At 44.7% G+C, this 15978-nt stretch overlaps 1 protein-coding gene across 9 annotated transcripts in view; it reads left to right on the top strand.

Moving 5' to 3' along the window:
* PCM1 (pericentriolar material 1) overlaps positions 1–15978 on the top strand; it is a 223456-nt gene that overhangs the window by 103735 nt on the left and 103743 nt on the right. For all 9 annotated transcript variants that reach the window (XM_077477374.1, XM_077477375.1, XM_077477381.1 and 6 more), the window contains 3 exons: positions 6348–6571; positions 12276–12433; positions 12507–12636. In XM_077477374.1, the coding sequence (XP_077333500.1) occupies positions 6348–6571; positions 12276–12433; positions 12507–12636 (512 nt within the window). The remainder of the gene's footprint in view (positions 1–6347; positions 6572–12275; positions 12434–12506; positions 12637–15978) is intronic.

The raw sequence follows: 15978 nt of genomic DNA, 5'->3' as shown, positions 1-15978 counted from the left end.
CTTGCTTTGCATTTTTTGGTTCATAACTTTATTTGGGGGATAACGCAGCTTAATCTCCGGTTAGGTAACCCCTGAACCCTTGGGACCTCAATTTAGTTTTGTCGGCATTACAAAACTGGCTTTTCTTTTCATACATCAGGGGACGCAGAGCCGTAGTAGTTAGTATGTGGGTTATAGAGCCACTAATGAGTGATGGACACTGCACGCCTTAATACAGGAAGTGCCCTCCCTATATAACCCCTCCCATTACCGGGAGTACCTCAGTTTTTTTTGCCAGTGTCTAAGGTGTTGGTCACGAGTAAAGATGTGCTGTGCTCCACTGGAAGCTTCCTTTCTGGTGCTAGCCATGCTGACCGGATCCTTTAATGGGCCAAAGGAATGCTACCCGGGCCTCGTGTCTGAAGAAATAAGGTTTTGCTTGTGAATGCTTCTCTTTTTAAAGAGCTGTACCCTGGGCTCCAGTACTTTTTGGTAGTAAGGCCATAAAGTTTTTACTGGCAGGGTTCTGTTGCAGGTCCAAGATTGTGGGTAACCTCTAGGTCCCCCTGTTGCTGAAGGTTTTGGATCCCACCGTGAAGGGTGAAGATCTCGGATAACCCTGCGGCGGGAAGGTAAGTGGAGATTTTCTTATGAATTTCTCCTTTTAAGTTTATAATATTGTCATGCCTATGTGTCACCACTGGGGGCTGTATTGAGCACTCACCACCTAATACTGGAAAACAGCGCTGTGTCAGAAGCCATCATTTCCTCCTCCTCTGGCCAGAGCAGGCAGATCCTAAGAAAGGGTTGTGGTTTCTCCTCCTGCGCCCCTAATGTTGAAGTTAACCCCTTTGAGGGAACTGTATGACAAAAGCATTATTTTTTATTAAAAAACAAACAAACCATGCGGCTGCTCAGCGGTGTATTTTGCCCTGCCCCACCCCCCTTACCACCATATCAGCTGTTTGCAGGGCGCCTGAAGCCTGCCGCTTTTGCGGGAGAACACTTTTGTTTTGAAAGTTGGGGGGGGGCTAATGTTGTCAGATGCCGGTGGCACGGTGAGTTAGTTCCTCCGGTTCGCAAAACAGATGTTTGGTTTGTTCTGCCGGAAAGTCTGAAAAGGGGGACAGGCAGCATCAAAATTTACTATTTCCAAATGGATTCGTCAGGTGATTGTTCAAGCCTATGGTCTAAGGAAGAAAATTCCTCCTTATCATGTTAAAGCACACTCTACCAGGGCGGTTAGTGCCTCTTGGGTGGTGTATCATCAGGCCTCTTTGGCTCAGATCTGTAAGGCCGCAACTTGGTCTTTAGTTCATACATTTTATCAGACTTTATCAAATCGATGTTAAAGGTCATAAGGGGATATTACCTTTGGGCGTAGTGTGCTGCAGTATGAGTCCTCTAGCCTGCTTTGCCCTACTTTTTTTGTTGTCTCCCTCCCTTCAGTTGCATTTGCTATAGGACATCCCACATAGTAATGACTATGGCTCTGTGTCCCCTGATGTATTAAAAGAAAATACAATTTTTAAAATGGCTTACCCGTAAAATCCTTTTCTTTGATGTACATCAGGGCAAACAGATGTCCCTCCTTACTTTTGGTATACACTTGTATTGCTTGGCTACAAAACCGAGGTACTCCCAGTAGTGGGAGGGGTTATATAGGGAGTGCACTTCTGGTCTTAGGGTGTGCCAGTGTCCATCACCTAAAGGTGACCTATTAACCCACATAGTAACTACTATGGCTCTGTGTCTCCTGATGTACATCAAAGAAAAGGATTTTACAGGTAAGCTGTTCTAAAAATCCTGTTTTTTGGGCCGATACGACATATTCCCTTGGTCCTTTTTTGACAAGGAAACCATTTTTTTTCTAGTAACCATATCAGCTGCAAGAAGGATATACGAATTGGCTGCTCTTTCTTTTAAAGAGCCATATTTTTATTGTTCACAAGGATAAGGTAGTATTGAGTTCTCCTCCTAACTTTTTACCAAAGGTAGTATCAGGTTTTTAGCTAAACCAGTATATTGTTCTACCTTCATTTTTCCAGAACCTTGTTCTTTGGAAGAAAAATCACTACATTCTCTTGATGTGGTGAGAGCAGTCAAAGTCTACTTAAAGGATATTGCTCAGATTCGGAAATTTTTTTTTTTGCCTGAAGGTCCTAAAAGAAGACATGCAGCATTGAAATCTACTATTCTAAATAGTTTTGACATGTGATCGTTCAAGCTTATGGTTTAAAGAAGTAGATTCCACCCTCTCAAATCAAAACGCACTGCTCTAGGGCTGTTAGTGCTTCGTGGGCTGTGCATTACCAAGCCTCCATGGCTCAATTCTGCAAGGCCGCAACTTGGTCTTCAATCCATACATTTTCCAGATTCTATTTAGTGGATGTAAAAAGACATGAGGATGTTGCCTTTGGGCGCAGTGTGCTGCAGGCAGCAGTATAAATCCTCTGTTCTCATGGTGCCCTACTTTGGTTCTGTCTCCCTCCCTTCAGTTGGTATTGTTCTGGGACATTCCACATAGTAATTACTATGGCTCTTTGTCCCGTGATGTACAATTAAAGAAAATAGGATTTTTATAACGGCTTACCTGTAAAATCCTTTTCTTTTGCAGTACATCATGGGACACAGGTCCCGCCCCTCTTTCTAGTATACACGTATATTTCTTTGCTACAAGCCTGAGATACTCCCGGTATGGGAGGGGTTATATATTGAGGCAACTTCCTGTTTAGGTTGTGCCAGTGTCCATCGCCTGAAGGTGGACTATAACCCATATAGTAATTACTATGGCTCTGTGTCCCGTGGTGTACTTCAAAAGAAAAGGATTTTTACATGTAAGCTGTTAAATAAATCCTATTTTTACATTTAATCACTTACGGACTGCTACACGCCATTATACGTCCTAAGTGTGAAGAAGAATATTATGTCAGCAGCTAGCTGCCATAACCCTGGTTTCCTCTTCTTCGGCCAGCGGTCCGCTTTCTGGTACGAGTTGTTTCTGCGGCGGTGCCATCCGCCGCTTACCTGATCAGTCGGCTGAGGCGATTGGATGTTGCCCCTTGTTTGGCGTGGAGACGAGGAGAAGATGGCCCCCACCAGTCTTCATAACATTGCAGGGCCATTTTTATTTTATTTTTTATTTCATTTTTGTGAAAATATGAGATCTGAGTTTTTTGGCACCAAATCTCATATTTAAGAGGTCCTGTCAGGCTTTTTTTTCATAAGACAAGGGTGGTTTACATTCCTTGTAATAGGAATAAAAGTGACAGTGTGTTTTTTTTTTTTTTTTTTTTTAACGCACCCTGTCCTGCCGAGTTGACCTGCAGAAGCTAACTCATACGTGAGTAGCACCCACATATGACTAGTGTTCAAACCACACATGTGAGGTATTGCAGCGATCAATAGTGAGAGCAATAATTCTAGCCGTAGACCTCCTCAAAACATGCAATCTGTGGAATTTTTTCTATGGCGATTTTTAAGGGTAAAAGTTTGTCGCCATTTCACAAGCGGGCGCAATTTTGAAGCGTTGAAATGTTTGAAATCAACATGCTTACAAAAACCCATATATCCCATAATGGCATATATTAAAGCGCAGGTCCGCCGAAAAAAAATATTAAAAGCCAGCAACTACAAATACTAAAGCTGCTGACTTTTAAAATATGGACACTTACCTGTCCAGGGTGCATGCGATGTCAGCAGCCAAAGCCGATCTATCCATTGGCTCTGGGCTGCTGCCGCCGCCACCATCCTTGGTAAGGGAATCAGGATGTGAAGCCGTGTGGCTTCACTTTTTGGTTCCCTACTGCGCATGTGCTAGTCACGTTGCATATCCTCACTGGTCCCTGTTGTGTTATGGGACATGCGTGTCTCCCAGAATACAGTGGGGGAGGACAGAGTAGGTGCCAGAAATGGCATAGGTCACAGAGAACGCTGCAGTGATCTGTGCTAGGAAGTGGCAGCAAATACCTGTATTGGACAGGTATCTGCTCCCTCCTCCCCCCTGAAAGGTACCAAATGTGACACCGGAGGGAGGGATGATTCCAAAAAGTGGAAGTTCCATTTTTGGGTGGAACTCCACTTTATATAATATTAAAGGTCTTCAATGACAGAATATTAAAGTACACACTGACCTGAGGCCCTAGCCTAATATGATTTCACCACATGAAAACAAAAACTACAATATGTATCGCATAAAACCTATCTTGTATAAACATATATGCAGCCATTATAACTTCAAGCAAAACCATTGTGCATTCAAAGCCGCACAATCATCGTGGCCAGTTGTAAGACACATCTGCATATTTATGCACAACTAGCAGTGTATACAAGAATGTATTGGAATGTTAAACAGATAGATGTAAGTCTTCAGTCCTCAGTTAAGGTTTACAAATTGTAAACATATGTCAATTTCAACATTAAATTGATAAATTATGCCTCGCTATGCCAACACTTCTGCGGTGTTGTGCTTAAAGAGGGAGTCCACTGGAAACAAAAATATTAAAAGCCAACAGCTATAAAGACTACAGCTGCTGACTTTTAATAAATGGACACTCGCCTGTCCCAGGGTCCAGCGATGTCAGCAGCCGAGGCCAATCGATCGCTTGGCTGCTGCCGCAGCCATTCTTGGTGAGGGAATCGGGAAGTGAAGCGTTGCGGCTTCACTTCCCGGTTCTCTACTGCGAATGCGTGAGTCGCGCAGCGCAATAGGATTTGTCCGTCCGTGTGTGTCCCAGCAGACAGCACGCCGGGACAGGAAACAGCATAGACTCCTGTGGGAGTCTATGCCCGGAAGTGGGTGCAAATACCTTAGAGAGGTATCTGCTCCCCCCCTCCCCCCTGAAAGGTGTTAACTGTGACAACGGAGGGAGGGAGGGTTCCGATGAGCAGAAGTTCCACTTTAGGGTGGAACACCACTTTAATCACAACTAACAAGCCTGCCAAATGCACTTCCATGGCCATGAATGCAGAATAAACTATATGCATGCTCAATGAAAGTCATAAAAACACTTGACTCTGTTAGTGACAATGCTGGGTATGTATACTGTATTGCTTTGTATGGTTGCCACTTCAAGTGATATTAAAGTCTTTAAAAAAAAAAAAATGTTCTACTTACCTGCACTGTGCAGTGGTTTTGCACAGAGCAGTCAAGATCCCCTCCTCCTCCTCGGTTCCCCCGCTGGCTTTCCTGACCTCTCCCTCCTGCTGAGTGCCCCCCCCCCCTCCAGCAAGCAGCTTGCAATGGGGCAACCAAGCCGTTGCTCTGTGTGTCCAGCCAATCAGGAGGGAGAGTCCTGGACAGCCGTGGCTCTCATGCAACATTGCTGCATCCAGATGGGGCTCGTTTAAAGCGGGAGTAAACCCAGTTTCAAAAAACATTTACATTCCCTGAATGCCGGAAATGTTAACTTTCACATTAGTTGTGCTCTCAACCAAACTTACAAACCATCCAATGTCTGGTTTCGTAACTGATCACATGTGCGGCATTATGGCAGTTGAAGAATCATTAGAGGCCAAGATGGCAGCTTCCTTGACTGAAAACAATAGAAGGGTTTACTTCCACTTTAAGTATTAGGATGGCTGAGGGGGGCTGCTGCAGACTGAAGGTTTTTATCTTAATGCATTAAGATAAAAAGTCCTCTGCCTTTAGAATCACTTTAACTACTTGACCGCCAGGCAAATTCTGACACTTCTCACATACATGTAAAAATCTGCATTTTTGTGCTAGAAAATTGCTTAGAACCCCAAACATCTATTTTTTGAAAGCAGGAAGCCTGGAGATTATTATGGTGATTGTTGCAATTTTTTATGTTAAATGATATTTGTACAGCCATTTTTAAAACACAAATTTGGAATAAATAAACTTTAATGAGTTTTAGTGCACACACAAAAATACCCATTTTTTTGAGGGGGAACATATTAATGATGTTATGCTGGGTAAATATCAATCTTGTCACTTTTTAAATTGTTCACACTTGGAGTAGTGACAAACGTTGATACCTAAAAATCTCCATAGTTGGCTTTCTGGTTATGGTCACAAAAATATTTCATGTTCATTTTTAGCATTGCTTAGGTTCAGTTAATTTGTCTATAACAGTGTTTCTCAACTCCAGTCCTCAAGGTGCCCCAACAGGTCATGCTTTCCATCACGGGTGATTTGATCAGTTTCCTTGCCTTCGTAAATACCATAGCCGTTTTCATTTGAGTGAAATCCTGAAAACATGACCTGTTGGGGCACCTTGATGACTGGAATTGAGAAACACTGGTCTATAATGAACATTTACCATGATTGCCATTATTGTAAAATGAAAAAAAAAGCTGAATTTACTTTGTGGAGAAAAGACTAATGGCTTTTCCTCTTGTTGTAGAATGCCTGTACAATAGGGAATCTAGAGATGAAGAGCAACATCGAAATGTTGATCTGGAGGATGAAGATGCCGATGATGATGCAGATGACCAAGAGAGTCTGGTTTCTCTATCAAGTCGGAGCAGTGCCACTGAAGAGGCCCAAACTACTGAATATGAGGAAAAATTCAACCGTCTTGTAGCAGCCAAACACAAACTTAAACAACTTCAGGATTTTATAGCAATGGTATGTTTTTAGATTTGTTATTTCTGATAATTGTATCTGTGGGAAGGACAAAGTCTTATATCTGTAGAGGGTAAGAGTAGGCATGTTGCAGAACAAAAGCAAACAAAAAAGTAAATTATCAGTGAGGCAGTTTTTATGACTCCTGTGAACTGAAATGTGCGTGTTAAGTATGGATTAACTACATCATTGTTGAGCTTTGCACTGTCTGTTTAAAGTTGGTTCCAAAGGCAGAAGTTTTTTATTTTAATGCATTCTATTGTAGCACTGAAGCCCGGTTTGCCGCGATTTTTACAGCGATTTAAGGGTGTTTTACTGTGTTTGCGTCTAGAAGCGTTTAGTTAAGATAACATCATAGGCCCTCTCCAAGCTCAAAAAAACAGTATTGACTATTTCAGCCATTTTGTGAGACCAGAGTGAGAAGCAGCAGCTGTGAGAGCAGCAGTGTACTTGTATTCAGAGTGTCACATGCCACGTCACCTGCCACAAGTAGGGGATTGTCTACTTGCCACATCACCTGCCACGTCACTTGCCACAAGTTGTGGATTGTCCACCTTCCACGTCACCTGCCACAAGTTGAGGATTGTCCACTTGCCATTGCAATTGTTTAAAAAATGTTTTAATGTTTTTTCATCTGCCATCATTTTTGATATTTTTAATGACAAAAAAAAGTCACCTTTAACCGCTCATAAACTAAAATGTGGTACCGGCATTTTGCTGCGTTTGGCGTCTGAAACGTGGAAAACTTTTGCGTCTGAACCCATTTTTTTTTTTTGCTTCTGGAAAAACTAGGTTAAACGCAACTGCATAAAAACGGCAAAAAACGAGACTGTGTACATAGATACATAGGATAACATTTAGGGATGCACCGAATGAGTTTTTTGGTGCCGAAACCGATACCGAAAATGAAAAATACACTAGGCTGAAAACCGATACCGAAACAGCACTGATACCGAAACGGCACCGATACCGAAAATTACTGTTTTTAAAAAATATTTTTATACAGGAGGTGGTCAGAGACTGGGAACATGGTACAGGAGGTGGTCAGAGACTGGGGACATGGTACAGGAGGTGGTCAGAGACTGGGGACATGGTACAGGAGGTGATCAGAGACTGGCGACATGGTACAGGAGGTGATCAGAGACTGGCGACATGGTACAGGAGGTGATCAGAGACTGGCGACATGGTACAGGAGGTGATCAGAGACTGGCGACATGGTACAGGAGGTGATCAGAGACTGGCGACATGGTACAGGAGGTGGTCAGAGACTGGCGACATGGTACAGGAGGTGGTCAGAGACTGGCGACATGGTGCAGGAGGTGGTCAGAGACTGGCGACATGGTGCAGGAGGTGGTCAGAGACTGGCGACATGGTGCAGGAGGTGGTCAGAGACTGGCGACGTGGTGCAGGAGGTGGTCAGAGACTGGCGACGTGGTGCAGGAGGTGGTCAGAGACTGGCGACGTGGTGCAGGAGGTGGTCAGAGACTGGCGACGTGGTACAGGAGGTGGTCAGAGACTGGCGACGTGGTACAGGAGGTGGTCAGAGACTGGCGACGTGGTACAGGAGGTGGTCAGAGACTGGCGACGTGGTACAGGAGGTGGTCAGAGACTGGCGACGTGGTACAGGAGGTGGTCAGAGACTGGCGACGTGGTACAGGAGGTGGTCAGAGACTGGCGACGTGGTACAGGAGGTGGTCAGAGACTGGCGACGTGGTACAGGAGGTGGTCAGAGACTGGCGACGTGGTACAGGAGGTGGTCAGAGACTGGCGACGTGGTACAGGAGGTGGTCAGAGACTGGCGACGTGGTACAGGAGGTGGTCAGAGACTGGCGACGTGGTACAGGAGGTGGTCAGAGACTGGCGACGTGGTACAGGAGGTGGTCAGAGACTGGCGACGTGGTACAGGAGGTGGTCAGAGACTGGCGACGTGGTACAGGAGGTGGTCAGAGACTGGCGACGTGGTACAGGAGGTGGTCAGAGACTGGCGACGTGGTACAGGAGGTGGTCAGAGACTGGGGACGTGGTACAGGAGGTGGTCAGAGACTGGGGACGTGGTACAGGAGGTGGTCAGAGACTGGGGACGTGGTACAGGAGATGGTCAGAGACTGGGGACGTGGTACAGGAGGCATCCCCCATTGCAGGCCAGTGTCCCCCATTGCAGCCAGTGTGCCTGTGCCCCATTGCAGCCAGTGTGCCTGTGCCCCATTGCAGCCAGTGTGCCTGTGCCCCATTGCAGCCAGTGTGTGCCATTCTGCAGCCAGTGTGTGCCATTCTGCAGCCAGTGTGTGCCATTGCAGCCAGCCTGTGCAAGGAAGAGAGCCGCCGCCGCCGCCGGTTTGATCACAGCACCGGGAACATCACAGCTTTCATTTCAATAGCTGTGTGTTCCCGGCCGCGCGCCGTCACACACAGCCCCTCCCCCTTGTCCGGGCACTTGGATAGACAGATCATCCGCAGGATTGGACGGATGATCTGTCTATCAAAGTGCCCGGACACGGGGGAGGGGCTGTGTGTGACGGCGCGCGGCCGGGAACACACAGCTATTGAAATGAAAGCTGTGATGTTCCCGGCGCTGTGATCAATCAGGCGGCGGAGGCGGCGCTCCTGCGCTATGCACCCCCCATGATGGGCGTCACCAGGGGCGGGGGCGGAGCCCCGCCCCCACCCAGGCCAGGCCCCCATTTTCGGCTCCATTATCGGCCGTTTTTCTCTTTCGGCAAATTGCCGAAAAGGGCATTTTCGGCCAATATGTTTCGGTGGCCGAAATTTCGGTGCATCACTAATAACATTGAATGAGTTCAGGGGCAGTTTAAAAAGTGTCCAACTGCCTCTGAACACTCATTTTAACAGCACATGGAGCCTTAAAGTGTGTATTACCCCCAACATTTATTTGCGACATGTGTCTGTTACCATGCACTTGCATTAAAAAGTACAGTGGGGACGAAAAGTATTCACACCCCCTTAAATTTTTCACTTTGTTATATTGCAGCCAATTGCTAAAATCATTTAAGTTCATTTTTTTTCCTCAATGTACAACACAGCACCCCATATTGACAGAAAAACATAGAATTGTTGACATTTTTGCAGATTTATTAAAAAAGAAAAACTGAAATATCATATGACCCTAAGTATTCAGACCCTTTGCTCAGTATTTAGGAGAAGCACCCTTTTGATCTAATACAGCCATTAGCCTTTTTGGGAAAGATGGAACAAGTTTTTCACATCTGGATTTGGGGCTCCTCTGCCATTCCTCCTTGCAGATCCTCTGCAGTTCTGTCAGGTTGGATGGTAAAAGTTAATGGACAGCCATTTTTAGGTCTCTCCAGAGATGCTCAATTGGGTTTAAGTCAGTGCTTTGGCTGGGCCATTCAAGAACAGGCATGGAGTTGTTGTGAAGCCACTCCTTCGTTATTTTAGCTATGTGTTTAGGGTCATTGTCTTGTTGGAAGGTAAACCTTTGGCCCGGTCTGAGGTCCTGAGCACTCTGGAGAAGGTTTTCGTCCAGGATATCCCTGTACTTGATTCATCTTTCCTTCAATCAACCAGTTGTCCTGTCACTGCAGCTGAAAAACACCCCCACGGCATGATCCTGCCACCACCATGCTTCACTGTTGGGACTGTATTGGACAGTTGATGAGCAGTGCCTGGTTTTCTCCACACATACCGTTTAGAATTGAGGCCAAAAAGTTCTATCTTGGTCTCATCAGACCAGAGAATCTTATTTCTCACCATCTTTGAGCCCTTCGGGTGTTAGCAAACTTCATGCGGGCTTTCATGTGTCTTGCACTGAGGAGAGGCTTCCATCGGGCCACTCTGCTGTAAAGCCCCGACTGGTGGAGGGCTGCAGTTATGGTTCACTTTCTATAACTTTCTCCCATCTCCCGACTGCATCTCTGGAGCTCAGCCGCAGTGATCTTTGGGTTCTTCTTTACCTCTCTCACCAAGGCTCTTCCACCCAATAGCTCAGTTTGGTCGGACAGCCAGCTCTAGGAAGGGTTCTGGTCGTTCCAAACATTTTCCATTTAAGGATTATGGAGGCCACTGTGCTCTTAAAAACCTTAAGGATCAGTTCACACCAGACTCAGTTCCGTTCAGTTCCGTTCCGTGTGCTTTTTTTCTGCACTAAAAATGCATGTACAGTGTTTTCCATGTATTCCAATGGCTCTAGTTCACACCATGCAGTTAGTAGAAACTGACTGGAACTGACTGTATCGTTGCAGAAACAACGAAACTGCATGGAACTGCATCTGGTATGAACTGGCCCTAACTGCAGCATACATTTTTTTTTTTTTTTTTACTTTGGCCAGATCTGTGCCTTGCCACAATTCTGCTTCTGAGCTTTTCTGCAGTTCCTTTGACCTCATGATTCTCGTTTGCTCTGACATGCGCTGTAAGGTCTTGCATAGACAGGTGTGTGGCTTTCCTAATCATCGAATCAGTATAATCAAACACAGCTGGACTCAAGTGAAGGTGTAGAACCATCTCAAGGATGATCGAAAGAAATGGACAGCACCTGAGTTAAATATGAGTGTTACAGCAAAGGGTCTGAATACTTAGGACCATGTGATATTTCAGTTTTTCTTTTTTAATCTGCAAAAATGTCAACAATTCTGTGTTTTTCTGTCAATATGGAGTAGTGTTTGTACATTAATGAGCAAAAAAAAAAAGAACTTAAATGATTTTAGCAAATGGCTGCTATATAACAAAGAGTGAAAAATTTAAGGGGGTCTGACTACTTTCCGTCTCCACTGTACCGGTTTCAAACTGACCACACCAGGGCATGGAAGCACATCCATTACAGCGTGGCCCATTTGCTTCTGGGCAATCTACTTGGGAGCACAGCCTGTCTGTATTTCAGTGGTCATACGTCTTCTGATATCCCCTGAACTGCTCTTCACTAGGAAAGTCAATGTAATTGGTTTCTCTGCCTCCTGCTGACACACCCCTTGTGTTCAGTTAATTTTCTTGCCAAAGCAGTCACAGCATGAGTAGAAAATCCTTTCTCCTGTCATTTCAAGACTGGGACTCTCTCTGCAGAAGCATTTCGCCATCTCCGGTTTCAGATCCACCATTACCTGGCCATTACAGCCAGGGATCACATCTAACCAAACAGATCTGGTTAAATGGTGTTAAGGTCAGGAGAGACTTTGGGATCTATTAGACCCCTAATGTCTCCAAAAATAGTACCTGTCACCTGCTCAGTGCCATCACAGGATGTAACCCCCATTGCCCTGCACATTACATGCATACGCAAACATATGCCCACACATTTGTAAACCTTGGTCGCACCACAAGCATGACTTATCGCTGTGAAAGTCAAAGCAGGGTTTTTCTAGCACAAAAGCTTTTTGTTAACTAAAGATTCTTGGGTACAATAGTTTTTTGCAATCTCACGTGTGCATGCAATTTTAAGACTTGGCATGTTTGGCATCTATTTACTCAATGCAACCTCATCTTTTACATTTTACCAAAAATGGCTATTGCGTGTGTGTTGCCACTAAAATAGATTTTTATATTTTTTTCCTGAAAAATTGCGTTTAAAAAAAAAAGTTAATATCATATGTAATGTGACAAAAAAGTGTGCAACTATCATATTTTTATTCTACAGGGTCTCTGCTGTCAGAAAATATATAATGTTCTGGGGGACAAGTAATGTTGTTACATTGACAATCTCTTTAAAGCGTATGTCTGTTTTCTCTTTCCTTAGTATGATGGTGATACAGAGTCAGAAACAATGGCAGCTGAGAGATCTGCCAATGGAGGTCATTCCTTACCGGAGGAAGCAAGCCCTAAACAGCAACCAAATAACACACGGCCCAATGTGTCTAAAACACAAAAGGATGTAGCTCTTAAAGAACAAGCAAGGTAATTTATATTTACCTATTTTGTGTAAAGTCAACTTTTCTGGTGCTCCTTGCTAACCATTTATATTTTGCAGGGAGAAATTTTATGAATCTAAGCTACAGCAGCAGCAGAATGAACTGAGGCATTTACAGGAAGAAAGGAAAAAGCTTATTGAAATACAAGAAAAAATTCAAACTTTAAGAAAGGCATGCCCTGATCTACAGGTTGGTAAAATACAAAACGTGTTTATGGAGAGTCATTTCTATCTGTACTCTGATCTACACAATTGGAGAAATGCATGGAGCATGAGTCGGATGGGCATTCCTTGTCCTCGGTTGCAGACAGCCGTATGGATCGTCAATTTTCACACATTCAGTAAACTGACACATTTGCCTGAAAGATTAGTTTACCTCTAATGTAAACACTGCAGTGAAGTCAAGGGGCCTAAGTAGCTTAGTAATCATTATCAAGGGTAGATTAATTTATCTAGCTTTAATTTGCATACCTGTAGGCCAACCACAACTTGAACAATGGATGGTGTTTCCTGGGACATTTCTTATTCGTCCTCCTGATAAGCTGATTTGTGGGGCTTTGAATTGTAAGCAATGTAGTTCTCCTTATTTGTTTTCCTTTTGCAAATTAGTTGTAAATTAGATCCCTGTTCAATCACTAGACACTGAACTTCAGTGCCAGATCACTTGGACAAAGCAGGAAATACAGCTTTGCAGGTATGTAGATTCAGCTTAGGTCCGCATCATCCATCCTGGCTTTTGGTTGCTTGGCCTTAATAGGTAAAACAGAACTATAGTCTTAAAAATACTGTGAGCAGGTGGACTGTTGCAGAAGAGACATGCAATATATCTTCTCCAATAAACTAAAACCTACCTGCCTGAAGGCAGTCTAATTTAAAATGTACACTGAGCTGCACGTGCAGCTCAGTTTACATTTTGGCACAGATCCTGTGTGCCAGGATAACTGAACTCCTGCTCGTGTGTGGGGGTGACATCATCCTGTGCTGGCCAATGAAGCCTGCCACATCCTGGTATTGGGAAGAAACCAGGTAGAAGATGCCTGGTAAAGGACCATTGAAGAAGGGGTAAGATCAGCTTTAAGGTAAGCAGATATATGGGTGGCGTAGGTCTAACCCTGGTTAAAGGGTAGGTTCACCTTTTGTACCATGTTACACCCATATTCAGGGTATAACATGTTATAAATCCACTGACCCCCCCCCCCCCCCCCCACACACACACCTCCCTGGGTTCCAGATGTGGCAGGCATCGGGGGGGGGGGGGGGGGGGCGTCTTCTCCCCCTGATCTGTTACACATGGCAAAGAACAGGGCCACCTTGACCGGCAGAAGTTGAGTTTTCCTTATAGACCAAAAGAGGACCTATGAACTGCTACTGCTTACTTATGTTATATGAGTAACAAGATTCGTAAGCCATTAGCCTATTTTGCTAAGCCTAATTAAAGTCCAGCAGTTATTACTAAAATACTTTCGCACACAGATCAGGAGCTTACCACCTTCAACTTGAGACGGTACATGAAGAACTTGAGTCTCTTCCTATACTGCCTTAAACACTTCCATGGCTAACTATTTAGTTGTTGATCCTAACAGTTTTTTTCCGCTAATCTTGCTTTTACACAACTTAACAGTCCCCCCTCCCTGTCAATGGAGGATTTCCCCTTCTCAAATCAGCTAGTCTGGTCCCAACTGGTAAGCAACTTTCCATTCATAGTTAGCAGCCTCCCTTTTGGACATCTTTGAGGAGGCCTTTAATACCAGAATACTTATTCATTGAAAGAAGCCCTATTGAAACAAGGAAAGGATCGCACAAAATGTGATTTAATACAGAAATTAAAATATTGGGCAAAATGTTAGCTTTGTCTCCAAAAAAATTGTTGGGGACCTAGTAAGCTTTGATCAGGCAGGATTCAAACACAATAGGTCTACCCATATCAATATCTGAAAATTATTCACCAATATGCAATATCTACATACTGAGAGCAAAACTGTTGTACTCATTGAGCGGCCTTCCCAGAATCTTTTTCAAAACCTTTAATTTCTGGTGGGACAGATGGGCTTGAGGTTTTCTAATTGTACTATTTTTTATTTTGCAGCACAATTAATTCAGTTTCATGATTGGCTTAGGTCAAATGGGGTAATATTTTTATGGCGGCACAGGTGGACATTATGTCCTTGTTTGAATCCCTACCTAATTCTGTTTTTAGACAAACCATAGGCTCAGCCCTAGGCACCTCCATCATAAATTCTTCTCTTAGATTCCTTCGATATATCAACTAATCTATAAATTCAACTGGGCAGCCTTTATCAATAATTCCTTATGAGACAACTCTCTGCTCCCAGTATTTCTCAAGGTGCCCAGTGCTGGATACTGGGCCCACAAGGGCCTTAAGTTCCTACATCAGCTTTTTTTCTTAAGGTAAAATGATAGATTTTGTTATGATGGAGAAACCTGAGATTCCACTGCATCATTTTCTTTTCTATTTCCTGCTTGAAAAAGCAGTTCAAGATCAATTTCGCTCTCTGCTAAAGTGTTTGTTACCCAAATAAAAGGGGGGGGGGTGTCCTGTTCCTATAAAGCATTAACAGCACAGTGCTTGTGTTGTCATTTGGCTCCCTGTATAACCTAAAATACCTGGCTGATTCTGCCTGGTTATGCCCCACTGTAAACAGACCACAGTTTATCATGGCTGCTGAGCCATGACACCTTTGCCCGTTTATGTGCCTTCATCATGCGCAGCTCTGCTCTGGCCTTGCCTCCCTTCCCTGCCTGTCCGCTCCCTCCACTTCCAACCCTCCCCTCCTGCTGCGAAAATAACTTTCTACAATACCCTCTGTTATAGTAAATAATGCCCCCACTTTTTAAAAATACACCGCTGTATACCTTTTTCATGGTGACGATCACGTGACCACCTGCCTCTCTCCTCCTTCTGGCTGATGACATTCATCTTCGGAGACTTTTGGAGTCTGCTTGGCCTCCGTACTGCGCAAGCGCAGTACGGGGCGGACACTATCCGATGGGGGGACAGATTTTGGCAGAACACCGGCATTCCGCCATAGCTCGGATAGCAAGTGGTTAAAGTGGTTTTAAATTCTTACAGGCCACTTTGACCTACAGGTATGCCTAAATTAAGGCTTACCTGTAGGTCCAAGAAATATCTCCTAAGCCTACATTATTTAGGGGATATTTGCAAATGACAGGCACCGCTGTTTAACCACTTGAGATCCGCGCTATAGCCAAATGACGGCTACAGCGCGGATCTCCTTTTCCGGGACGACGTCAATAGACGTAGTCCCGTGCACAAGTGCCCTGCGCGCCCCCTGAGGGGTGCGCGCGGCGCGCTCTGTGATCGGCGAGTCTGCGAGACTCGCCTGATCACCGATCCGTGCAAGGGGTCGATCCCGACCCCTTATCACTTGATCAGCTGTCAGCCAATGACAGCTGATCATGTGATATAACGGAGCCGGTAATCGGCTATTATTCCTCCTCACGCTGTCAGCGCGAGGAGAAAAAAAAGCCGATCACCGGCGGCCGTGATCGG

Source organism: Lithobates pipiens, unplaced genomic scaffold, assembly GCF_037356315.1.
Source record: "Lithobates pipiens isolate NorthernLeopardFrog02 unplaced genomic scaffold, aLitPip1_a1.2 Scaffold_13, whole genome shotgun sequence".
NCBI classification, from domain to species: Eukaryota; Metazoa; Chordata; class Amphibia; order Anura; family Ranidae; genus Lithobates; species Lithobates pipiens.
Note: the sequence above shows the minus strand (reverse complement) of the source record. Positions and strands in the feature narration are given on the sequence as shown.